Genomic DNA, 26,780 nt, shown 5'->3' with positions numbered 1-26,780 from the left:
CTCAAAGCCCAGCTGTAAATTGTATTCAGAAAAGACAGTATGTACATTATGGAAATCTGAGGGCTGCTATTTACTTCTGTGGGCAAGTGTCTTAATCATTCTGCATCTTAGTTACAAGATAAATATAGTGGAGCCAGGTGCCAGGGGCTCACGCCTGTAATCCTAGCTACTCAGGAGGCTGAGATCTAAGGATCGGGGTTCAAAGCCAGCCCAGGCAGGAAACTCTGTGAGACTCTTATCCCCTATTAACCACTGGAAAACTGGAAGTGATGCTGTGGTTCAAGCGGTAGTGCACTCGCCTTGAGCTGAAGAGCTGAGGGACAGCGCCCAGGCCCAGAGTTCAAGCCCCACGACCGACCAAAAAAAAAAAAAAAGATAAATATAGTGATAGTGGTTGCCATAGTGGGAGTATTAATCAGGATGAAATGAGATTGTGTAGCTATGGTCCCACGTCGTTGTGAAGCTGATATTTAAATAGGGCAGACACTGTGATAGTAGAGACTTGAGGTGTGAGAATAAGATGATTCATGTTAACCTAAACATCAGTGGGTTAAATAACGTAAGATCGCACATACCTAGGGGTTGCTCTTTATCCTTCCTCTTTGTAATAACAGTTCCTCATGGTACCAAGCACCTGACAAATTTGATGGCAACATTTTCACATTTACTACAAAGTAGCCTCAAAATAAATCATTAACAACCACATTCCCATGATGAGAAGACCCCCACACACACCAAAAAAAATCGAAACAACTCAAATAGTCTTCTAATCCTTGAACTTCTGGTCCCTACAAGATGGATTTGGGCACTGAGTAGAGGCAAAGGGCATTTCTGCAAGAACTGACCATCAGGGATTCTCAGCCCACTCTCCTAAACGAGTGATGGGCCACATGCAGGAAGGCTCCTCACTCAAGAGTGTTGGCTTTCCCTTTGCAAGGCACCAATGAGGCTCTCCATTGCTTTGAAGTCTCAGGGTTTCCTCCCAGGTTCCAGCTTTCTTCATTCTCTCTGTTTTCCCCTGGTTCCACATTCAGAGCTTTGGCCTTTAAGTCCAACATCATCTGGATCCCACAGGCCCTCTCATTTGTGAACTTCCAAACTCTAAGCTAAGAATCCCTCCTTGAAGATCAGAAGTTCAATGATGATTATGTCTCCTCAAACTGTGTGTCTGGAGAATGATGACAGTATATTAATTTTATTAAGCATTATGGGGGGAAAAGGTAAAACAAACTCAGTCTGTCATACCATACAACAGTAAGAGAATGAGGTAAAACATATTTATGCTGTTACCCTTACATGATAAAAGATAACTAACCATTCCGGTTTATCCAAGATTTTAAAGCTGAAAGTCTGATATCTTGATAAACTCCTCAGTCCTTAGCTGACTGGGAAGGTTGGTTTTGTAGGAAGATCCAAATACTTACTAACTAGATTTATAACATAAATGGCACACATAATTAAACCTGACTGGGCTTGTTCAAATTCAGTACACTAATTTAAATCAGAGCTCATTGTTTAGTTTAATAAAACTTGGGAGAGGTTTTTCCACCCTTTAGTAAGTGTAGACATTTGTAGCCAAATGGAATGATGCAAATTGAGTTAGAGTGAAGATTTCCTGTTAGGCTAATGGACCAGAGAATTTTATTTTTGTCATTAGCTGTGTGCTCTTGGTACTTTACATTATCGTCTTTGTCCTTTGTTTTTCTCTATATAACTGGAATGATTCTAGTATTTATCTCAGTTTGGGGGCAGGGGGTGAACTGAGATATTTCATCCAACAGTTGAGACAGTTAACAGTGGTTGACGTACACCACTGTAGGATTAATGAATTAGTAGTTAATGGTTCATCTGTAAGTTGATATAGTCCCTGATAGCAGGAAAACATTGGGATACAGACTTAGGTTAGCAAAGAGAAACTGCCCATCTTTCTCTTTCCTCGCTCCACAAAGCTGATCACTTTTCACTGGAGGACCATTCCTAAATCTCTTCAAATGTGGGGGAGTACTCAGGTTAGACTGGCAAAGCAGAGTAGGGCCGGCAGTCTGTATAACAGACATTTTTTATAGGAAATGAGATCATAGTGGATAGGTTTCCCCCTGCTATTGCTTTAGTTTTTTTTTCTTTCCTTTTCCTTCAACTTCCCATATTTTCTGATATTCTCTCTCAACACTTTCTTGCTTTGAATTTGTATCTCAGATGCCACATTTTTCCACATCTGCCATTCTAAGAGGAAAAGAAATCAGTTCTATTTTTATAGAGCACACATCTACATCCCACTTGACAAACCTCCTATGAAACACTCTTAATTCTAACTCACCACACTAATTGTGACTCCTTATATCAGGGCCCCAACCCTTTAGGTTAATTAACACATAAGTTTAAGGCACATACTTTTACTCGTAGATTTTTCTTTATGAGCATATACTTTTCCATCTTTCCCAGGGATAGACCAAATTATAAGGAACCCTATTATCTCTTGGTTTTCTGGCCATTCATAAAGCCAGTGAATCTTTTCTTTTTCCCAAAGAAACAAGAACAAAAAAAGAAAAACTAATGTTTCCAGGGGCCTGTGCTGTTGGATTTATCCCGTTTCCTAACTCAGGAAGCAAATAAGTGTGCACACTGGGAAAACCTGTCCTACTTCAACATGGAAAAAAAAAACAGGAATTTTCAACTGAGCAAAGGATTACAAACAAGAGGACATGGATTGCAATCCTAGCTCTACCACCAACCAACTGGGTAACTTGAAACAAGCCAGGGAACCCTTTTGTGGTTTTCAGTTTCTACAGCTCCCAAGTAGAGAAAATAATATCTTATATCTTATCCTGCAAATTAAATGGGACATTTATTGTGAAAACATACTTGCTGCCACCATTCTTACAGAATGGCAGAATAAACTCCTAATGAAGGCCAGAAAAAAAGTAGTTAGCAATAATCACATCTTCATGCAAATCTTAATGCTCATATAATTGTCAACTACCTTAGGTCTGACAAGAGCCCTCATCTTTGGAAACTGGTTAGATTTAAACCCCTCTCCTACCCAGGTAAGACCAGTTTCCCAGATCCACCCATCCTTTCTAAGAGCTTATGGGGAATTTCTCAACAACTACTGGAATTCCCTTCCATATTCTACTTCCCTATTTCACATCAAACAATTCTATTCAAAGATGATTGGATTTCTTGTTATGTGTCTCAATCTGGGGGAAATGTTTACTCTGAATCTTCTTAAAATGGAAGGAAATTATTTAAATATATTCATTTCCTTGGAAATTAGTCACTCCCAAGAGTAAGTAGAGAAATAAACACATGCAAATTACTTTTAATGATGTAACACTTCCTTCAGATATCTTGCAAAATAGTCCTATGGTAAAAATACCACAGCACTATAGAAGGAATTATTTTTATTATATATGATACCCAGAAATCAGCTCAATGTAATGTTGCAACTAATGCAATACTCAAATCCAACTGACACCCTCAGGTGTTTTTAGTGCTTTCTCTTCTAAGGCTCTGCTTCTTTGCATGGTAGGAATAAACAGTAGTTTCTTCCACTGAGTTTTCTTCCACCTCCACAGATATCCATCTTCCCACCCAACACTGCTGTATACCAGATCTCCACACAGCAATCCCATTCTGCTCCATTGTGATTTCTATTGCACAGTGAAATGTCACTGTATCACCTTGCAAAAATAAGTCAGTTTCCTTAAAGCCATTATCCCATCTCGTCCCTCAAAAATGCTACTGGAGGATTCAGTTCCACCCTCCAACATAGACGATGCTCCAGAATATCAAAATGAGCAGGCCCGATAAAAGATGTGGCACACAGGTGCACCCCAGCGATAGCTAAAACCTACTTTGCATAATTGAAAGTGAGCCCTGAAAGGGAAAGCTAAGAGGAAGGAAGGTAGCATATCACTACATCAGTGTTGCCAAATTGCATTTTGAGTAGGACAGGACATTGTGATGTGGGACTGGCCTGCACATGATAAGATATTTAGCTTCTCTAACTCTGCCTACTAAGTGCCACTATGGCAACAATAACATCTTCAAGCACTACCCTAGATCCCCAGTGAAAACCATTGCAATGAAGGACATACCATCTTTTCTTAAGCAGATGAAGACTGCGAGTGTGACAAAAAGGAATAGCAAGAAGGATCCCAGCATCACCAAGTGAGTCCTCTTGTCTTCAGAAAGGCCCACAGGTGGTTCTGAAAAACAAAAAGAATTGACTTTATGTATATATAAAAACGCACCTGTAATATCTATATATATGTGTGTATATATATATATATAGAGAGAGAGAGAGAGAGAGAGAGGTATATTTGCAGTCCTTTATATTTGCAGGGCCTCTTCCTTGCTAGGTAGGTTCTCTAGCACTTAAGCCACTCTGATAGCCCTTTTTGCATGGTATTTTTGAGATAGGATCTCATTTTTATTCCTTTCATCCCTTCCCTCATTGCTGGGATGACAGGCATGAACCACCACACCCAAACATCCATTGAGAATCCATTGAGATGGAGTCTTTCAAACCTTTTGGGGGGCCTTGGGTATGGACTTGAACTATGATCTCCGAGTCTCCACCACTCAAGTAGCTAGGATTCTAAGTTTGAGCCACCACGCCCAACTAATGTTTTGTTGGGAACTGGTCAAGAGAATAATCATGCTAGAAGCTTAGTTTGGCCTTAGATTAATTTTCTTAAATACATGAAGTTAATGACCAGTGAGGGTATAATTTTGATAAGAAAGTGAGAGCCCTGGAGAAGTGGAGGAATCCTAGGCTTTGGACAGGTGAAAGTGGGACTGAATTCTGCTGTTCTTACCCAGTTTTGAGACTTCTATGATTTTTCTGTGTGTGTGTGTGTGTGTGTGTGTGTGTGTGTGTGTGTGTGTGTTTGTGTGTGTGTGTGTGTATCGGTCATGCGGCTTGAACTCAGGGCCTGAGCGCTGTCCCTGAGCTCTTCAGCTCAAGGCGAGTGCTCTACCACTTAAGCCATAGCACCATTTCTGGTTTTCTGGTGGTTTATTGGAGATAAGAGTCTCACGGAGTTTCCTTCTCAAGCTGGCTTTGAACCTTGATCATCAGATCTCAGCCTCCTGAGTAGCTAGGATTATAGGTGTGAGCCACCAGCGCCCAGCTTATCTCTAAGATTTCTAAGCAGGCTACAAAATGGAAATACTAAGAAATTTCTTGTGAGGCTCTCGGGTGCTTAGCATAGTACTACAGTACTTGACTGCTCAATACTAAATGGCAGTCTTGATGATGTCACTTCCTCTTGCATTCTTAAAGATAGGACTAAGCCCACTAGCAAGGGTAGCCCACAGAGGAACAGGGAAGATCAACCTGTTAAGGAACTTCTGTTCCTCACATAGGAACCAAGGCTACTTATTTTTCTCCCAGACTCTATCTGTGGTTCCACCCAGGAGGAAAAGGAGTACCATGACACAAAGATGCCATCTCTTGACATAAGAGCCTCTTCCTTATTTTGTAAACATTTTTTCCTATTTGGTCACAATACAATATATAAAGAAAATTGGTCAACTTTTTAACCCAAATTTTCATTAGTTTTCTCTGTCAGTTTCATTCTGGAGTTTGACTGTCAACATCTATTAGGGGAAGGGAGTGAGAAGTGACCTTAGAACCTTTTGTTGTTGGTGGTGGTGGTGGTGTTGGTGGTGATGGTGGTGGTAGTAGGGCTTGAACTCGGCGCCTGGGTGCTATCCCTGAGTTTCTTTTGCTCAAAGCTAGTGCTCCATCATTTGAGCCACAGCACCACTTTGAGTTTTCTGGAGATAAGAGTCTCACAGACTTTCCTACGTGGGCTGGCTTTGAACCATTATCCTCAGATCTCAGCCACCTGAGTAGGTAGACATGAGCCACTGGCTCCCAGCTTTCAGAACACCTTTGGGTTTACATTAAACAATTCCCCTGCCTGATACCAGCAGCTCACTCTTGTAGTTCTAGCTACTCAGAAGGCTGAAGTCTGAGAATAATGGTTCACCATCAGCCCAAGCAGACAAATCCAGCTTACTCTTATGTCCAAATAACCAGAAATAAAGATGTGGTGCAAATGGAAGAGTGCCAGCTGTCAGCTAAAAAATCCAAGAACACCCAGGTTTGTAGTTCAAAGCAGACTGCCCTGAGCTGAAATATTATAGAAGGCATATGGGGGAAAAGTATCTCTTCTGTTTGGAATAATATAGAAAACTATATTCTGCTTACTTCCTGCCACAGGAACTCTAGAAAGAAAGAAGCAACTCATGTGCTAGGGGTTTGGGTTCTGGAAACAGGGCAGTAGTTGAATATCACTCTTAAATCTCTCCAGCTTCTTCAATTATAGGAGCATTTCCCGCATGCAAACGTTCACTTACCTGTTTCTGGAGTGGGAACTGTCCTATTTGTTCATGAATAGCCAATGCCTAATATGCTGCTTGGCAAGTAGAGAATATTCAAAAACCATCTGCTGAATATTTATTATGCAGCACTATGACTTGGGGGTGTGAGAAGAAATAGCATGTATTTAATAAATAGAGTGTTATCCAGTCATTCACTTATCCAACCCTCATCTAATGACTAGGATGAGCAGTCATCATGAGTTCGAGACATTTTGACATATTCAGACAGTTACCTGGGATGATCAATTCAGCTGTATTGTTTTCCCAGGAACCTAATCTCCGAAAAGTACAGTAGAAAATCTCATTGGCTGTAGTGTTGATTCTCAGCGTGCTGGTCACATTAAAAAACTTCTCCTCCCTCTGGGAATGGGTGATATTGGTCTCACCAATCAGGATTCGGTGGTCACTGCTTGTCCAGATGACTTCAGCCTCGGGGTATCCCTCAGCCTGACATGTTAGTTCATGTTTAGAGGTGACTGGATCCATGGAAATTCTCTGGTTGATTTTGTTGTATGGGGCTAGGTCATAAGCAAAGAGAAGTCAGAGATTTCTCCCATGATTACTCTTCCTAACTTGGCTTAGTGTTGCTCTGCGTTAGAAAGCTTCTCAATGCAGGCTGGTTCTCAAAGAAATAACCTTAATGTTCAGCTGCCTCACTAGTGGACTAGTGCCTGTTAGTCTGTCACAACAATTTCTTTCCAACTTGGACCAAGTTTGGGCACAGAAGAACAATTGTCTTGCTATAAACATTACAGTGGCATGTTTACTGGTTTAAACAAAATGTACAGATTTAAAGTAAATTGTCATCTTTTGTTCCAAACCAGTGGGTTTTCAATACAAATATAAAATATGTCTGTTTACTCAAGTCTTCCTATACTTTGCTATAAAGTGATAGAGATTTTACAGTCTCATTTTAAAATTTTATTCCTGATTATTTTCCTCTCATTGTTGGAAAGCTATCTTTATAAACCCTTCCACCTGTCAAGTACCATTTTGACTTTATTGAATAAGTTGAATTTGATGTGTCATTTGCTTTTGCAACTTTAGGTCAATCATAAGTTAGATATGAAAATCTATTCTTTTTCATTTGTAAAAAACCAATGCATGTTCTGAATGATGTTTTCTGAAGTTTAAATACATCTTCAAATTTGACCACGATTTTGGAGTTACAAAAAGTTACAAAACTTGCATGGCAGCTGTATGCCCCTTACTCATTTTGTGTCATTATTTACCTCTTATATTACCACAAGATAGTTCTTATCAGCACAAACACCAGGATGCTACTAACAGCTAAATCCCATAATTTCTGCCATCTCGTCATTCTTTCCCTCATATGCTATTTCTGATCCATTATAATATTTATTTTATAAATGCTGTGCTCTCTATATTAATGTCATTTAACTATTATAAGTAATACAGAAAGTGTGATTCCATTTTAGATAATTATTTTAAGAAGTTTTAGTATTAAAATACCAAGTTCACTGACTATTCTAGTGAACTGTATAGTGTATAGATATAGCATAGGATGTTAATTCTTGTTTGCTCATTGCAATGACATTATTGTGTTTTTATTCTATTGGCACAACAGTTCTTTTACTTGTAATACTGAGCCTCTCTGTGCTCAAGGCTAGCACTCTACCACTTGAGCCACATCGCCACTTCTTGCTTTTTCTGTGTATGTGGTACTGAGGAATTTAACCCAGGGCTTCATGCATGCTAGGCAAGCACTTTACCACTAAGCCACATTCCCAGCCCTATGATCATTTCTTAAGGGAAGAAGAATGAAAGATGATGTTGTTTCATACAGAGGAACACATATAAATGGAGTACAACTGCAATCCATTCCACAAGAATTATTATATACTACATCAGTCTCTAAAGCAGGGCACATAATGAAGATATATGATGAAAATGTTAGAACTTCTACTTACATGTAGTTTTATCACCAATTGAATAATTTAAGTTTCCTAAGCTTTGCTGATTGACACTAGGTCTCACCTTGTCTGCCACATAGGGATCTTCTGGGAAGAAGGGAATTTTATGTTATTTAAAGGAGGAGTTGACTCACATTGAGTTATAATAGATTTTCAGATTCTCTTGTAGCTAAACTAATCTTATAAAATGAGCTAATTAAAAAGCTTCCCAGGGGCTGGGAAGGTGGCTCAGTGGTAGAGCACTTGTCTTGCATGCATGAGGCCCTGGGTTTGATTCCTCAGCACCACATAAGCAAAAAAAGAAAAAAAAGCCAGAAGTGGCGATGTGGCTCAAGTGGTAGAGCACTAGCCTTGAGCTGAAGAGCTGAGGGACAGCGCCCAGGCCCAGAGTTCAGGCCCCACGACCAGAACCAAAAAAAAAAAGAAAGAAAGAAATGTACTCATTATCTTGCCCATGTAATTGTAACCCCTCTATACAGTATTTTCACAATTAAAAAAAAAAAAAAAAAAAAGCTTCCCACAAGCCAGGCACCAGTGGCTCAGGCCTATAATTAACCGCAAAACACACAAAAAAATGGAGCTGTGACTCAAGTGGTAAAGCACTAGCCTTAAGTAAAAAAGCTCACGGACAGCACTCAAGCCCTGAACTGAAGTACCTGGACCAGAAAAAAAAAAAAAAAAAAAAAGTGGGGGGGGAGGGGAGAAGGGTCAGGAGGGGAAAAAAAACTGGAAGAAAACAAGGGAGGGGGGTAACACTCTTTAAAAAGAAATGCACTCATTACCTAACTTATGTAACTAACCTCTCTATACATCATCCTTACAATTTAAAAAAAATTTTTTGGTTGGTCATGGGGGCTGAACTCTGGGCCTGGGCATTGTCCCTCAGCTCTTCAGCTCAAGGCTAGTTCCCTACCACTTGAGCCACAGTACCACTTCTGGCTTTTTTCTATTTATGTGGTGCTGAGGAATCGAACCAAGGGCCTCATGCATGCGAGGCAAGTACTCTATCACTGAGCCAACTTCCCAGCCCATAAAAAATTTTTTAAAGCTTCCCACAAAGAAACAGAATTTGAAGACAATACTAATATATAAAACAGAAACCAAAAGAAAAATATCAGAAGTAGCATTTTGTCACCCTATTATGAAGTTAAAACAGTAAGTACCTAATTGAGCCTGAAAAAGTGTTGCCTAAAATTTCAGTACTACAGAGACCACGTACATGTGTTAATAGTTAATTTTACTCTAAGAAACATTTTGTCTTGATATATTAATGATAATTAAGCATTACAATTAGCAAGACATTAAAGTATTGCTTGCTAGTCTAGTGCCAATAGCTCATATTTGTAATCTTAAATATTCAGGAGACTGAGATCTGAGGATCACAGTTAGAAGCCAGCCCAGGCAAGAAAGCCCATGAAATTCTTATCTCCAACTAACTACTAAAAAGCCAGAAGTGGAACTGAGGCTAAAGGAATAGAGTTCTGACCTTGAGCAAAAAAGCTCAGGAACAATACAAAGGTCATCAGGACTGGAACAAAAAAAAAATTTTTTTAATGTATAGTTAAATTTTCCCCCTCCAAAATGCCTGTTTTTTATACATTTAAAATGCATTTGTAATGCCAGGCACTTGTGGTTTATACCTGTAATCCTAGCTACTCAGGAGGCTGAGATTTGAGGCTATTTCCAATTAACCACCAGAAAACCAGAAATGGTGCTGTGGCTTAAAGTCATAGAGTGTGGCTGGTAATGTGGCTTAGTGGTAGAGTGCTTGCCTTGCATGCATGAAGCCCTGGGTTTGATTCCTCAGTACCACATACACAGAAAAAGCCAGAAGTAGTGCTGTGGCTTAAGTGGTAGAGTTCTAACCTTGAGCAAAAGAAGCTCAGCAACAGTGCCTAAGCCCTGAGTTCAAATCCCAGGACTGTCCAAAAAAAAAAATAGTCAAGTGCTAGCTTTGAGCAAAAAAAAGAGTTCAAAGACAGTGCTCAGGCCCTGAGTTGAAGCCCCATGATAGGAAAAAAACCCACTTAATGATTGATGCATTAGATTTCATACAATCCATATGAAACTGGTGATAATTATATTCTTTTGTCTTACAGAATGGCAATTTCTCTTGACACAATTTGTATATTATATGAAGTATATTTATATACATCCTATAGTTATATAGTGTACAGTTATATACACACTACCTTAAAATGGTTTTAGATGGGGTAGGTAACCAAAACTTTTTGCAAATCCCTGGTTTAGCAGATGGGCAATGTTGATCACCTACATTGGTTCAACACCAATAAATGCTTACTACTTTTTAAACCATTGTACAACTTGCTACAGACTCCAGAAGTGCAAAGATAGGCAGAAAAATACAGTTCTGGAGGGCAAACACTTCAAAGCCAGACTGCCTGAGTTTAGAAACTCACTTTGCCACTTACAAACTGGGTGGACTTTAGGTAAACTGCTTAAACTTCAAATATCATTTCCTCATTATTAAAATGGGAAGGATAATGCAATGTAAAATTGACTCTAAGATGCCTTATATTGAAAGACACATTAACATTTTAAGTGTAGTAAAATGCAAAAAAAATACTCATCTTAGATGTAATGAAGGACCTAGTCAAGTTGAAGAGTAAACAAACGTATAATATGAGCAAAAAGCTTAATACAGGGCCTAACACATACCAAGTGCAACATTAGTGTCAATATCTTCTTGCTAGCAGTAGTAGGAGCAGCAGTAATAATAGAATTGCTCCTCCTCTTCCTAAGAAAGTACTGACAGTTCCTGAACAGCCTTAGAAATAAATTTTCAACTTTTTACGTTCAAGTTTCAAGAATGTTAGGCCAGTTTTACTTGAGGAAATCATTCACTCATTCAACAAATACTTTTTATGTGTTCATATCACACTATTACTCTACTATATATGTCAAGTCCTAGGGATAAAATGATAATAAAACAGACAAAAATCCCTGGCTTTGTAGAGTTTATGTTCTAGGAGGAGGAAAGGGACAGTAATCAAAATACATCACATGATATACTACCGGACATATTAGATAAAGATAGATGTTATAGAGAATACTTAAATAGAGCTGGCGTTTCTTAGGGGAGGAATGTAATTGGTGGAGAATAACAGTTAATCTCTGATCCATGTTATTAAAATAGCTTTTTTTTTTTGTCAATCATGGGGCTTGAACTCTGGGCTTGGGTGCTGTCCCTCAGCTCTTCAGCTCAAGGCAAGCGCACTGCCGCTTGAGCTACAGCACCATTTCTGGTTTTCTAGTGGTTTATTGGAGAAAAGAGTCTCACGGAGTTTCCTGCCCGGGCTGGCTTTGAACTGTGATCCTCAGATCTCAGCCTCCTGAGTAGCTAGGATTACAGGCGACCTACCAGCACCCGGCTAAAATACCTTTATAAGGATAACTACGCAATACTTTGTTCTTTCAGTTGTTCGATCTCATTAAAGCTTCTGAAAGTATTAAATGGCCATCTCATTTTCCCTGAATGAAAATTCCCAAAACTATATTAAGTTCAATGATTAAAGAAAAACATTTTCAATTGAAAGTTCGATACCTAGCTGGGTGTTGGTGGCTCACACCTATAATCCTAGATACTCAGGAAAGATGTAATAACACCCAAAGTAATAGTGACAATTGAGTTAACCCAAAGTACATCCTTTCAAATTTCAGTTTTAAAATTCCTCACCTTTAAAACCCCATGATGAGTAAACTCCCCAGGGGGAAGCTGAATTACCACACATTTGCAGTGATGGGAAGAGAAGTCCAGCAGTTACTATGAAATCATTTGCATAAGGAGGTGACTCAGGAGTTCACTTCCTTGGATGTAAAACTTCTACATTCCAGCCACTACACTTCCATAAGTAGCACTGTCTCTGTGTATGCAAGCTTCATGGCTAGATTTGTTCAGGAGATCAAAGTTTCAGACTCTTGGTCTAACTCAACTTATGTCCCCCAAACCACATGTAAATGACAAGAATACAATTTAGTCATTTCTAACATAAATTGGAATGGTCAAACAAATCAAATCCTCCATTTTGTTTGTTTATTTGCTTTGTTCCATCAAGAATCCTTCACTGGCTGGATGCTGGATGCTCACACCTGTAATCCTAGCTATTCAGGAGGCTGAGATCTGAGGACCCCAATTCAAAGCCAGCCCAGGCAGGAACAACTTCCATGAGACTCTTATCTCCAATTAACTACCAGAAAGCTGGAAGTGGCATTATGGCTCAAATTGGTAGAGTGCTAGCCTTGAGCACAAAAGCTCAGGGACAGCGCCCAAGCCCTGAATTCAAACCCCATGACAGAACAAAAAAACAACAACAAAAAAAGTATCCTTCACTTGAAAAACTAACAATATCAGAAAATCTCCTACTGTGTCAAAGAGACATGGAACACATATAACTTGGAATATCTTCCTTACTGTAAAGACTACTCCCTGGCCACTCCCTACATATTCCTAATAGACTTAGAAGAGATGCTTGTGTTAGAAATTTAAACTCTATTCTTCCTTGTTTCCAACTGCCAAAATAATATTTTAGTGTGTGTGTGTGTGTTGTTTTCTGCTAGCTCAGTCTAAAAATGCTGACTATTCATGGGCTTAAAGTTTGATGATTTCTTCAAATAATTTAGAATATAATAGATACCTGACACCTATTGATTAACTGAAAAAAAAGCTGGAAATATCAATAAGTGACATCTTTTCCTTTTTTTTTTTTTTTCAATTGGTCATGGGGCTTGAACTCGGGGCCTGGGCGCTGTCCCTGAGTTCTTCAGCTCAAGGCAAGCACTCTACCACTTGAGCCACAGTGTCACTTCTGGCTTTCTGATGGTTAATTGGAGATAAGAGTCTCACAAACTTGCTGCCCTGGCTGGCTTTGAACCGTGATCCTCAGATCTCAGCCTCTTGAGAAGCTAGGATTATTACAGGCATGAGCAGCCAGCATGCAGCAAGTGCTATCTTCTTAATAATAGCATTATTTGATCCAGCATCAATGACTTAGTAATATATCATAAAATAGGTAAGTAATCTTTATGTAGTTTTATGCTCTTTTCTTTTTTTTTTTTGTGCTGCCAGTCCTGAGGTGAGGCTTGAACTCAGGGCCTCGAGGTTTATGCTCAAGACTAGCATTCTACCACTTGAGCCACAGCTTCTTTTCTGGATTTTTTGGTGCTTAACTGGAGATAAGAGTTTCACAGACATTATTGCCTGGGCTGGCTTGGAACCTCCATCCTCAGATCTCAACCTTCTGAGTAGCTAGAATTATAGGCATGAGCTACCAGTGGCTAATTTTTTATGTTTGAGTTCTTAGTAATTGGTGACCTTTATGATAAATGTAAATTTTTCATGCTTATATTATTGATGACAGTTCAGGAACGAAAAGACTAAGGGGAAATTATTTAATTCTATTTAACTGTTTAATTATTTAACTGTTTAATCCTAGTCAAAATACTAGTAACGAAAGAAGTAGGCACAATGAGTGTTTGCCTTGCATGCATGAGGCCCTAGGTTCAATTCCTCAGCACCACATAAGCAGAAAAAGCTGGAAGTGGCGCTGTGGCTCAAGTGGTAGAGTGCTAGCCTTGAGCTGAAGAGCTGAGGGACAGCGCCTAGGCCCATAGTTCAGACCTCACGACCGACAAAAAAAAAAGAAGTAGGCACATAATTTCAAAGCTATGTCTAAAGAAGACAGATTCAACTCAATATAGAGAAATTTCAACTATCCAACAAAGTTCCAAATGATAAAGGTATCACTGCGGGAAGTATATGACCCTTGGTGGGGATTTCTGTTCTTCGTGGGAGTTAGTATTACTACACATGCCTGGAATCCTTGCAGATCTCAATTCTATGAAATTCAACAGTGAAAGCAGTGGTAGTGGGTATTTTTCTCCCCTTACCTAATCCCAACCCAAAGTTTGAACTCAAATGGTCTGATGACATATTTGTGGGTCAGTACCCCAGGAATTAACACTCACAGTTCCTCTTTTACACTTCAACATAACATCAGTATAGATTCTTGAGATGAATGCATGCCTGGTAAGCATAATTTGTTCTATTTCTGTGCAATATTAGTTTTCTCCATATGACTATTTTATGCTGTCTTAGATAGACGTCAAGTCCTTATTTTAATTTAAACTTAACAATTGCATTAGTTTTATATATTTATTTGGGTCTGACATGAGAGGTTCAAAGGCAGGAAAATGTGGTAGGACTAATGGTACAATAATAGTAAATGGATAAAAAAAATTCCTGGGGAACATACAAACAGTGGTTTCTATATCTGCATGCCAATATGGTGGTGAAGGGAAGAAGGTTATTGGTAGCGAAGGGAGGAGGGGCACTTTTGCAATTCATTTTCATCTCTGCCATGGTATATGTATTATTTGAAAATATAAGTATTATGTTTACCATAATAAAAGAGCAAAAATTAGGAATTTTTTTTTTTTTGAAAGCTGAACTTACTATAGTACATGACTCTGTGTTGTTTGGTTCCTGGATCTCCAGTAGTTGACAAGGATAAGATGTCCAAGAAAGGTTCCTTCTTTGCTCAAGTGTGTTCACTCATATGAGTGTATAAATGAATGAAATGGATGAATGAATGAACAGCTTGCTGTCATTCTGTTGCAAGTCTAGACTTCTAAGAACAAAGAGCTCTCTCAACACTTTGGGATATTTTTAATAAAAAAAAAAAAACAAGAATTGTTTATAATTCTTACCATTGACTTTCAAAGTAATTCGCTTGTAGTCTACACCACCATAGCTGATCATGCAGCAATAAACACCTGCATCCTGCAACTTCACATCTGTGATGTGGAGAGCAACATTTCCTTTGAAGAGCTGGTCCTTCAATAGCCAGGCCCTCTGCCTGTAGCTACTGTGTTGATCCTTCGGGTCCTCTTCCCCATTTACAAACTGAATAATCTGCTTCTCTTCCTTTTCCCAGTAAACAACCAATGACATCAGGTCTAATTGATTTTCTACTGGGAATCTGCATTCCATCGTCACATTACTGCCATATTCTACAACATATAGGTCCTTGGAGACTGTGATAGTAAATGCTGCAAAGGAAGATGAACAACCATCAGAACATGTAAATTTCTCAGAACATTTCCAAACTGTGTACAGCTTAAAATCATATCACTTGGTGAGTTACATGATCATTTTATTGAAGGACTTGCTTCCTTAAAATACATATTTTAGTCGGGCACCGGTGGTTCATGCCTGTAATTCTAGCTACTCAGGAGGCTGAGATCTGAGGATCACAGTTCAAAGCCAGCCTGGGCAGGAAAGTCCCTGAGACTCTTAATCTCCAACTAACCACCAGAAAACCAGAAGTGGTATTGTGGCTCAAGTGGTAGAGTCCTTACCTTGAGCTGAAGAGTACAGGGACAGTGCCCAAGCCCAGAGTTCAAGTCCCACAACCAACAACAACAACAACAACAAAAACATGTTTTATTCAATGGGTTTGAAACCTATTCAAACACCATATCTTATTCCTATGTAATAATAATAAAATAACATTAACTAAGCAAGTTGTCATAACTCATAAATATATATTACTATAAAAATATATAATAATGGAGTAATTATAACTAGAAAGACTTAGTATCCTCCAGAATGTCCCTTGATTGAACACCTACATGCTTTTAATAGACTGAATAGTAGCATCTAATGGCCTTCCTTCTTATTGCCTTAAATTTTCATTGGTTCTCTGTCCAGAAGAAATACATTTAGAAATTTAGGCAGAGTCTCAGGATGTTGGGTCACCTTGACGATTTCCATGTATGTTAGAATTGTTCTTTAGAATAGCTTCATTGAAGTCAGACACTGGAGGCTCATTCCTGTAACTCCACCTACTGAGGAGGCTGAGATCTGAGGATTGAAGTTCAAAGTCAGCCTGGGCAGAAAAGTCTGAGACCTTTTTTTTTTTTTTTTGCTCATCCTGCGGCTTGAACTCAGGTCCTGGCCATTGAACCTTTTTGTACTCAAGGCTAGCACTCTACCACTTGAGCCACAGTGCCACTTCTAGCTTTTTCTGAGCAGTTTATGGAGATGAGTCCCATGGATTTTTCTGTCCAGGCTGGCTTCAAACCATGATCCTCAGGTCTCTGCCTCCTGAGTAGCTAGGATTATAGGCATGAGCTACCAGCCCAAGGCTGGTAATGAGACTCTTATCTCCAATTAAGAACCAAAAAGCCTGAAGTAGAGCCATAGTTCAAATGCTAGAACATTAACCTTTGAGCAAAAAATCTCAGGGCTAGCACACAAGTCTCAAGTTCAAGCCCTATGACTGGCACAAAAAAATAAACTTTATAGGAAAGATATCTCATTAGAAAGTCATAAGCAGGAAATGGCACTGTGGCTCAAGTGGTAAAGTGCTAGCCTTGAGCTGAAGAACTTAGGGACAGCACCCAGGCCCAGAGTTCAAGCCCCACAAAAGACAAAAAAAAAAAAGTCATAAGCAATATATATAGAATGTTCCCAGACTTGTTTATAACAAACAAACTGAAGTATTACTATAGGCTATTTTCACAGAAATATCCAGTAATTATAACTGGGAAATAGGTAATCTGCTCATTTTGGATTGCCTATGTTTTCTTTATCTTTATATAGACATAGCTGACTTGTTTATAAAATAAAGGGAAAAAAGAATTTATTGCCAGATGCCAATGACACCTGTAATTCTAGCTACTCAGGATGCCGAGATCTGAGGATCACGGTTTGAAGCCATCTGGGGCAGGAAAGAACATGAGACTCTCATCTCCAATAAACTTCTCAGAAAAGGCTGGAAGAGGTTCTCTGGGTCAAGTGATAGAGTGCGTTGAGCACAAGGAGGCTCAGGAACAGAGTAAAGCCCTGAGCTCAACCTCTACACTGGAAAAGGAAAAAAACAAGTATTTTCCTATAAGAAAATGACATGCACTTAAAATTACTATTTTAGTTTTTAACTTAAGGTTAAAATATTTAACATACAGAAAATAATAACAGGATTTGATTACTTACCATTAAGTAAATTATAGTAGGCTGTGAATATAAAGATACTAAGTATCCTCATGTTTCTGGAATTACCTAATAATAGAAAAGATAAAAAAGAAGAGTGAACACACCATGTGACAGTATTAGAAGATTAAAGTTTTAATATATAAGTAGCTCCTAAAAATAAGTTAGAAAAATTATGCATAAACTACTTCTAAACTAAAGTACTACTGAAAACCAGACTAGGACTGATTTGTGTGGAAACATAGCAAATGATTTGGAAGTTCAATAACTTCACTTAATAGTCCAGACCCATTAAAGCCATATGATGAGAGTCATATTAAAATTAGTTATAGGCCCTGAAAAAAAATGTAATGGGCAAGTAAAGCCAAGAAGAAGGCATTATACCCAAATCCTCACAGCTATTTTATGGCTTTTCATTGCAACATATCTGGAAACCCAAACATGCAAAAATGTCAAGGCAAAAAAGGAGTTAACTTCCATTCCTCCCACCTTCCAATGCTTTTTCTCCCCTACAATCAAATACGTTCATGTTATCCTTTAACTACTCAAGATTTCCACTTTATGGGCTGGGAAGGTGGCTCAGTAGTCGAGTGCTTGCCTTGCATGCCTGAGGCCCTGGGTTCGATTCCTCAGCACCACATAAGCAGAAAAAAGCTGGAAATGGCACTGTGGCTCAAGGGGTAGGGCACTGGCCTTGAGCTGAAGATCTGAGGGACAGCGCCCAGGCCCAGAATTTGGCCTCCATGACCAACAACAACAACAACAACAAAAAAAAAAAATTCCACTTTACTATCCCAACTAGGCCAGGTTCACTCTTCAAAATTTTACTTTCTGCATCTCACTTCAAATTGTACAGCCTATGTTCTCAGTGATCATTCACTAATGTCAGAGGGTGGGAAGGAGAAAGAATTAGATTGAGCCAATTTATACTAAGGTATAACTGTCTCATGTTACTTTTCCAGAAGTATCTTCCTGGATTGCTATCTCCATTTTTAAAGTGTTACTAATTCTTTCATTCAGCAAACACTGAACTGTATAAGATACTACACTATTTCAGGCACTGAAAAAAGAGCAATGAGCAAGAAAGGATATCATTCTTATCTTTGGGCTTATATCCAAATAGAGGAGTAAAAGATTTGCATTGTATTTTAGCCAATCTGTCCACTATAAATGTATTTCCTCCTTTGTGTTGTACATATATTTACACACTTTGATTAGTCAGTTTTCCCGCTTAGTGTCTCTCCAACTTTTATGTATATTCACAATCAATGTTATACATGTATAAAGCAGATGAACAGTTTTAATACAATTTTATATATAATTATGTAGCTCCTGAAAAATCAATAAGAAATACAAAAAAAGGGGAGGGGGCTGGGAAGGTGGCTCAGTGGTAGAGCGCTTGCCTTGCATGCATGAGGCCCTGGGTTCGATTCCTCAGCACTACATAAACAAAAAGAAAAAAAGCCAGAAGTGGTGCTGTGGCTCAAGTGGTAGAGCGCTCGCCTTGAGCTGAAGAGCTGAGGGACAGGCGCCCAGGCCCAGAGTTCAGGCCCCACGACCGGACCAAAAAAAAATAGGAAAATGAGGGAAAGGTTTATATATTTAGCACAGAGAATAACAAATAAGAGATAAACATTGGGGAGAGAAGGGATAATGGGATAACCACAAGGAAGGGAAGGGGTAACAATGAGCAGCAAGTAATGTTCTCACTGCCTCGCTCATGCAACTGTGACCCCTCCAGACAGCATCTTTACAATAGAATTTAAAAAGGAAGTAAACATAGCAGAGAATGTTCATTTACCAATAAAAATATATACTTAATTGATTAGGGGATACATTGTATACATCTATGAAAACACCACCATGAAATCCCCTTTGCACTACTAATTTATGCTAATAAAATCTTTTTTAAAAGTATATTTAAAATATGACACCATCTTTCATTTATTAGCTTGACCAAAGTCATAAATATTCCTCATATTTAGTGTTTGTAAGTATATGGTTAAATAGGCTTTCTTTCCCACTAGTGGTAGGAACATGAAGTAGAACATGAAGTAGTGATAGGAACATGAAGAACTTTTTTTTAGGGCAACTTGGTAATTTGTTAATATTTTAAATGTTGCTAGGAACAGTTAGCTCACTTATCCTGGCTAATCAGGAGTCTGAGATTGGTAGGACTGTGGTTTAAGGTGACCCTGGATAGAGAAGTTGATAAGATACCTTTTTGAACCAAGAGTTTAGCTCAATGGCTTGCACCTGCTACCCAGGCTGCTACAGAAAAGCCTAAAATAGGTGCATTGTGGCCCAGGTGCCAGCTTAGACAGGAAGCAATACCATAATCTTCCAAATAAACATATACACACAAGAATATGTGTAAAACGATAATATTACTATCAATAGTCACAGACTGAGAATATCCTGATAGCCTAAATCATTAGATGCATTTGTGTATGTGTGTGCACATGCAGACATGCGCGTACTGGTTCTGGGCCTTGAACTCAGGGTTTGGGTGCTAGCCCTGAGCTTTTATTCCTCCACTCAAAACTAGCATGCTACCACTTGAGCCATACCTCCACTTCTGGCTTTTTGGTGGCTAATTGGAGTCAAATGTCTCAATGGACTTTCCTGCATAGGCTGGCTTCAAACCATGACCCACGAATCATTTTGGTTGTCAAAAGAGGTTGGTAATTGAGGAGAGTTGCTATTGGAAATAAGAATTAGAGACCAAACATGCAGCTAAGCCTCCTACAAGGCACAGGACAGCACCCTTACAACAAAGACACATCTGGTCTAAAATGTCCATAGAGTCAAGATTGAGAAACTGCAATTACCATGAGCATTTCAGAAAATAAGCATTCATTCAGTCTTTTTCCCTATTAATCCTTAAAAGTGACTATTGTCTTATTATACATTAAATACTGATTTTATTTAAGATTATGATATCTTTTGCTGCATAATATTCACAAACATCTTATTTAATTGTCCTATGATATTTATTTCCCTTATTACATATAATATTGTTTCCATACCTATTTGTATATTCACCAAGCATCTATTTATTGTATGCTAAGCCCAGGCTAGGCCTTGAGGATACATTTTCCTAAAGGGAATTGTAAATCAAGGAGAAAGAATAGTTCTTGACACATGCTGAATACTGTTAACATAAACATTGTAATTTTTACCCAGTGCTAATATGGGTTACATATTTACCTATTTCTTTTCACTGTCTTGTACTAAAGCTTGAACTCAGAGCCAGCACACTCTTCCTTAGCTTTTCACTCAAGGCTGGCATATCTTCACTTCAGGTTTTTATTTGATGAATTGGAGATGAAAGTCACATGGGCTTTTCTGTCCGAGCTGGCTTCAAATCATGGTCCCCCAATCTCAGCCTCTTGAGTAGCTGGGATTATAGGCATAAACTGAAGGAGAAAATGTAAAACCTGGGAAGGAAGTAACCCAAAGAAAGTAACCTGAAAGACCACACGGACTGAAATTAAGTAGAAGGAAAGATTTATTGCCAGCAGAACAGAGAAGGCCAAGTTCTCATGAAGAAAGGGAGAAAATGGCGCCATCTGGCTCTTTGGAAGCCCCTTTTATATTGGAGGCTGGAAGTGGCGCAGGTGCTGCCATTGAGGGCAGAGATTAGGCCTGCAAGGTGGGTGTTTCCTTACAAAAGCCACCAGAGTCAGACACTAATACTGTTTTCTAGTTGGATTGCCGAGAGGTAAAACAGGAATTTTTTTCATCAATTTGTTTAGTGTTCAGTTCTTTGGGCATTACCACTTCCTCTGTCTGTTTATAGTACTGGTTTTCTTATCAAAGAGTAATAGTATGAACCCTTAGAGTCAAAAAAAAAAAAAAAAAGATATGTGTACTAGCACCAGCACTTGAAAGGCTGAGCCAAGAGGATCACTACCAGTTCAAGGCCAGCCAGGGCTACATAGCCCTTTCCCCCTCCCCAAAAAGATGCTCTATATCAAAAGGGTAAAACAAAATATGTCATTATCCTCTTGCTAGTACCAGAAACACAATTTTTATTTCTCTCTATCCTCCCTATAGATGGAGAGGAGGTATAGCATCTAGGCCTGAGAGCACATGAGGCTTCAGAAAAACACTTAAGAGGGGCTGGGGTTGTGACTTAGTAGTAGAGGGCCCTAGGTTCAATACCTCAGTACCACATAAACAGAAAAAGCCAGAAGTGGCACTGTGGCTCAAGTGGTAGAGTGCTAGCCTTGAGCAAAAGAAGTTCAGGAATAGTGCCCAGGCCCTGAGTTCAAGCCCCAGGCCTGGCTAAAAAAAGAAAAACACATAAGATACTACTGAAAGACCTGACCAATAATTTACCTGGGACCTCATTTTATTCTGAAATTTAGCCTCTGACCTACTGCAGTCCTAAAGCCAGAAAATACTGCAGAAAGCTAAGTGCAAACAGTTCTTGGAAAACTGCAGATGGTGCTTGCCTAAGATAAGCCCAAGGTGAATTGTCTGAGATTCCAGATAACCCCCACCTAGGAGTGGTGACCAATATCTAACCAGAAAGTCCAGCAGTTCTGCAGGTACTCCCTTTACCACACCCCTTGATCTGACCAATAACCCTTTCTAGATTCCTTCCCACCATTGCTCACGCAAATCATGTTTTAGAGACGTTTTATGATTTTCCTGTGGTTTGTGTTGATTTGTCAAGGAGTGATATGATGAGTGCAAAGCCCCAGGCTTCCCCAAAGACTGTATAAAACTGCTGCAAACCCTAGGCTCGGGCCTCTCTGCGTCACCAGTTGTTTGCTGTGTGCGCAGAGGACCGAGCTAGCTCGCAATTAATACCTGGCTGCTGATTACATCGATCTTGGTCTCTGGTGGTCTTTTTGGGGTCCCGAACTGGAGCATTTTACCACTAACTCTAAGCAAAGCATTACTGAATAAAACCAAGGGACATGAAATCCTCTGAAGAATCATGCCTAATGATGTCAATGATTATAGGAGAGTCTTGTGCAGTTCTTATCATTTAATGTATCTGGTAGAAAATTTTAGGTGTGATAATATGGTAATAGATCTGATTCTACAATTACCTATTTTGTCATCATCTTTTGTCCAGCAAGACTCCATTCTCTTGGAGTACAGCAGTCACTAATGAGGGGAGTGGGGGGGGGGCGGGGACAAGAATGGAAACTATTAGCCGGGCACTAGTGGCTCACGCCTATAATCCTAGCTACTCAGGAGGCTGAGATCTGAGGATCACGGTTCAAAGCCAGCCCGGGCAGGAGAGACCGTGAGACTCTTAACTCCAATAAACCACCAGAAAACCGGAAGTGGCGCTGTAGCTCAAGTGGTAGAGCGCTCGCCTTGAGCTGAAGAGCTGAAAGACAGCACCCAGGCCCAGAGTTCAAGCCCCACGGCTGACCAAAAAAAAAAAAAAGAATGGAAACTATTGTGTAAATAAACACTCTTTGACTTCTAGACCCCACACCAGGGTAATTAGCCTAAGAAAAGAATGTAGACAACAACAATGCTCTTATTTCCAGTAAGACACTGTAACCCAGTGTGGATTTCTCATAAGAACAAAAGACATTCACAGAGCAGTAAAGGTGAACTGGGGAAGTAATGATGTATCATTCAGAGATAGGGAAGTGGGTTTGTCCCTGGGGGAAGTCCAGTACTATGCTATGGAAGCCATAGCATTCCTCTCTTCCCAGGCCAGGAGGAAAACAAAGTAAGACTAAGTTATAAGAGAATTGATCTACAATGGAATATTATGCAGCCATTAGAAATGACAAAATAATGGCATTTGCAGGGAAATGGATGGAGCTAGAAGGAATCATGTTGAGCGAGGTAAGCCAAGAACGAAGAGACAAACGGTACATGGTCTCCCTCATAAGTGGATGCTAAATCCAAAAGGTTAGGTGATACGACAAAACTAACAGGACTTAAGAAACAAAGAACTCCCGCTCATCTGGTTGAACCACTACTAAATATCCTCATGCTGCTGATCACAAATATGGTATATAACATGTGAACACTGTTATATATTACAGACTGTGGTAGACAATTTGCTCCAGGGAAGTTAGAATGAACTTGTGACTTTGAAATTATGTAATCATTTAATCACAATCAAAAAAAAAAAAAAAAAAGAACCTCGGGGAAGGGAGGGAGGGAGGGGATGGTAGGGGGAAAACAATGGAGGGGGTAACAATGTTCAAGAGGAAGTGTACTCATAACCTCACTCATGTAACTGTAACCCTCTGTATAGTAGCTTTACAATAAAAAAAAAAAAAAAAAAAAAAAAAGAGAATTGATCTAAGCTGGCCACAGCAGCTCACCCTGTAGTCCTAGCTACTCAGGAGCCTAATATCTGAGGATCCAGGTTCAAAGCCAGCCCCCCAGGAAAGTCTGTGAGATTCTTATCCCTGTTCAACTACAAAAATAAATAAATAAATAAATAAAAATAAAGCCAGAAGTGGAACTGTGGCTTAAGGGGTAGAGCACCACCCTTGAGCAAAAGAAGTTCATGGACAGCATTTAGGCTCTAAATTCAATCCCTAGGACAGGCACCACCACCACCCCTCCCCCCGCAAAAAGGAGTTGACCTATTGAATCTTTACACAATTTCAAGCTCTATCAAGCTTTACTAAGTCCTGTGCCCAAACACTTTTCCCCTTAGTCACGCTGAGACACATTTTTTTTTACATATGCTTCAGTTCCCCACAGAATGTTGGTGGCTTTCTTAAAGACCACTCTTAACTGCTGTCTTGCCTTCTTCCACTGAAAAAAGCTGATTTCTTCTGCATGATACCATAGTTCTCCTTAAATATTTTGGTCATGTTCATGATCAACTGACATCCCTTCTGGAGAGCAATTTTCAGATTTCACTAAAGGCCTTTTAGACACTAGCTCAGTAGTTAGGTTTCTAAGAGTTTATATGAGTAAATAGCTAGCAATGTCCCAAAGTGTTACATGTAACAAAAGTCATGAACTACTATACATAACCTCTAGATCTAGCAATACGAGATTTATCTCATTTGGTTAGCCAATATGATGAAATGTATAAATTAAAACTTATTAGAGGTACTCACTATGAACTATATAACTTGTGGGTGGGAATGAGGGAAAACGGGGAGAAAGCAAGGGAAGCAGTAACATTGTCCAAAAAGAAATGTACTCATTACCTGACATATGTAACTGTAACCCCTCTTTATAATAACAATAAAAAAAATTAGGGCTGGGAATGTGGCTTAGTGATAGAGTGCTTGCCTAGCATGCATGAAGCCCTGGGTTTCATTCCTCAGTATCACATACCAGAAAAAACTAGAAGTAGCACTGTGGCTCAAGTGGTAGAGTGCTAGCCTTGAGCAAAAGAAACTCAGGGACAGTGCCCTTGCCCTGAGTTCAAGCCTCCAGACTGGGGAAAAAAAATTAAAAGCCGGGCACCAGTGGCTCACACCTGTAATCCTAGCTACTCAGGAAGCTGAGATCTGAGGATAGTGGTTCGAAGCCAGCCTGGGCAGAAAAGTTCCCGACTCTTATCTCCAATTAATCACTAAAAAAACAGAAGTGGAGCTGTGGCTCAAAGAGCTAGAGTGCTGCCTTGAGCAAAAGAGCTCAGGAAGAGTACCCAGTCCCCTGAGTTCAAGCCCCATGACCAACCAAAAAAAATATATTAAAAATATTAGAAAGCATCTGGGTGCTAACAGCTCATGCCAGTAATTCAAGCTAGCTTAGGAAGCTAAGATATAAAGATTTCAGTTCAAAGCCAGCCCAGGAAGGAAACTCTGTGATACTCTCATCTCTAATTAGCCCACAAAAAGCCAGAAGTGGAGCTATAGCTCCAGTGGTAAAGTGCTAACCTTGAATGAAAATACTAAAGGAGAGCATTCTGACCCAGAGTTCAAATCTTAGTGCTGTCTCACACACACACACACACACACACACACACACACACACACACACACACACACACGCACATTTTATAAGGATAGTTAATTAATAGAGAAAGCATCTACAGGCTTAGTGGCAGAGTGCTTGCCTAGCATGCATGAAGCCCTGGGTTCGATTCCTCAATATCACATAAACAGAAAAAGCCCAAAGTGGTGGTAGAGTGTTAGCTTGAGCAAAAAGAAGCTCAGGGACAGTGTCCAGGCCATGAGTTCAAGCTCAGGACTGGCAAAAAAGAAAAGAAAAGGAAAAGAAAATGCATCTACAGTAATTTATTCAGATTAAAAATAGTAGAATATCTGTTCTCTTATTCCTTTTTGTTTTCTTTTATTTTTGCCTGTCCTGGTGTCTGGCTGCTGTCCCTGAGGTCCTTTTGCTCACAGCTAGCACTCATCACTTGAGCCACAGTGCCATTTCTGACTTTTTCTGTGATTAATTGGAGATACAAGTCTCAGACTTCTCTGCCTAGGCTGGCTTCGAATCTCAGCCTCCTGAGTAGCTAGGATTACAGGCATGAGCCCAATTTCTTATTCCTTTTTATAAGACAACTGAGCTGGGAATGTGGCTTAGTGGTAGAGTGCTTGCCTACCATGCATGAAACTCTGGGTTCAATTCCTCAGTACCACATACGCAGAAAAAGCCAGAAGTGGCACTGTGGCTCACATGGTAGAGTGCTAGCCTTGAGCGAAAGAAGCTCAGGGGCAGTGTCCAAGTCCTGAGTTCAAGCCCCAGGATTGACAAAAAAAAAGAGGGAAAAAGAAAAAGAAAGAGAGGGGAAGAGAGAGAGAGAGAGAGGGAGGGAGAGAGAAAGAGAGAGAGGCATCTGAGCTTTTATTTAGGACAATGTCAAGATGTCTAGGAACTATTTTTAACATTTTCACTCAGGCTTCTCCAATGCCTTTAAGGTCCTCTGAACAGATAGAGCAATGAATTTAGGCTCCAGAGTCCTGTATCTGAGGGCAGGGAGGAGACCATAGGAGATGCTGTAGATAGCATGAATTACCCCAAATGCCAGACCTAGACATCCTGAATCAATCCAGACTAGGAATTTCTCTATCACTCCAGCTAATCCACCTCCAGATCACATTTCACATAAGCATATAAGGCTGACAGTAAAGCAATACATCCACGTCGCCATGCCTTTTCCAAAGGCCAGCTATATTGTTGCCAGACATATTGTTGCAACGGCAATAACTAGTAGCATCGCGTTCCACTCTTTGCCCCCTTTTCTCTCCATCGCCAGAGGGTCTAGCCTCAGCCTTTAAAACGCCTAGGAGCTGGGCTAGAGACTCAGGGCAGTGGGGACCTCTCCTTACCTGCAGGCGGCGACGCGGCAGAGACTCGGAGACTCGAGGGTACGGGAGACACAGGCAGGCAGGGGCTAGTGGCGCCTTGGTGACAGGTGCTAATTACTTTGGGCTCCAGAGATTTCCGCCCACTGGGGCTGAAGCCCCTCCTGGGGAAAACCAGAAAACCAGCTGGGCGCGAGGAATTGGAGAATTGGGAGTCAGTTTCCC

The 26,780-nt window shown here is 39.9% G+C and overlaps 1 protein-coding gene across 2 annotated transcripts; it reads right to left on the bottom strand.

Annotated features, from left to right (window-relative positions):
- Nucleotides 1-1,009: 1,009 nt before the first annotated feature.
- On the bottom strand, nt 1,010-26,780 carry Cd274 (CD274 molecule). 2 transcript variants are annotated; one of them, XM_042686873.1, is made up of 6 exons: nt 26,580-26,780; nt 17,341-17,406; nt 15,054-15,395; nt 6,627-6,911; nt 4,098-4,208; nt 1,010-1,168 (listed from the first exon to the last, which is right to left on the bottom strand). In XM_042686873.1, exons 2-6 carry the CDS (start codon nt 17,390-17,392, stop codon nt 1,146-1,148), a joined length of 813 nt encoding a protein of 270 aa, XP_042542807.1. In that variant the 5' UTR covers nt 17,393-17,406; nt 26,580-26,780; the 3' UTR covers nt 1,010-1,145. The 2 variants fall into 2 exon arrangements, with proteins under 2 accessions (XP_042542807.1, XP_042542808.1); XM_042686874.1 differs by lacking the exon at nt 26,580-26,780 and adding an exon at nt 20,548-20,712.

Source organism: Dipodomys spectabilis, unplaced genomic scaffold, assembly GCF_019054845.1.
Source record: "Dipodomys spectabilis isolate Male_0828 unplaced genomic scaffold, ASM1905484v1 ptg000098l, whole genome shotgun sequence".
In the NCBI taxonomy this organism is placed as follows: Eukaryota; Metazoa; Chordata; class Mammalia; order Rodentia; family Heteromyidae; genus Dipodomys; species Dipodomys spectabilis.
This window is presented reverse-complemented; position numbering and strand designations above follow the sequence as displayed.

What these genes read in the sequence shown, in the direction of transcription:
- Cd274 (XM_042686873.1), bottom strand. Translation starts at nt 17,392, where the DNA reads ATGAGGATACTTAGTATCTTTATATTCACAGCCTACTATAATTTACTT. An exon ending in CTACTATAATTTACTTAATG is followed by an intron (nt 15,396 to 17,340) that starts GTAAGTAATCAA and finishes CTTCCTTTGCAG; the next exon opens with CATTTACTATCACAGTCTCC. An exon ending in AATTACTTTGAAAGTCAATG is followed by an intron (nt 6,912 to 15,053) that starts GTAAGAATTATA and finishes CTTATGACCTAG; the next exon opens with CCCCATACAACAAAATCAAC.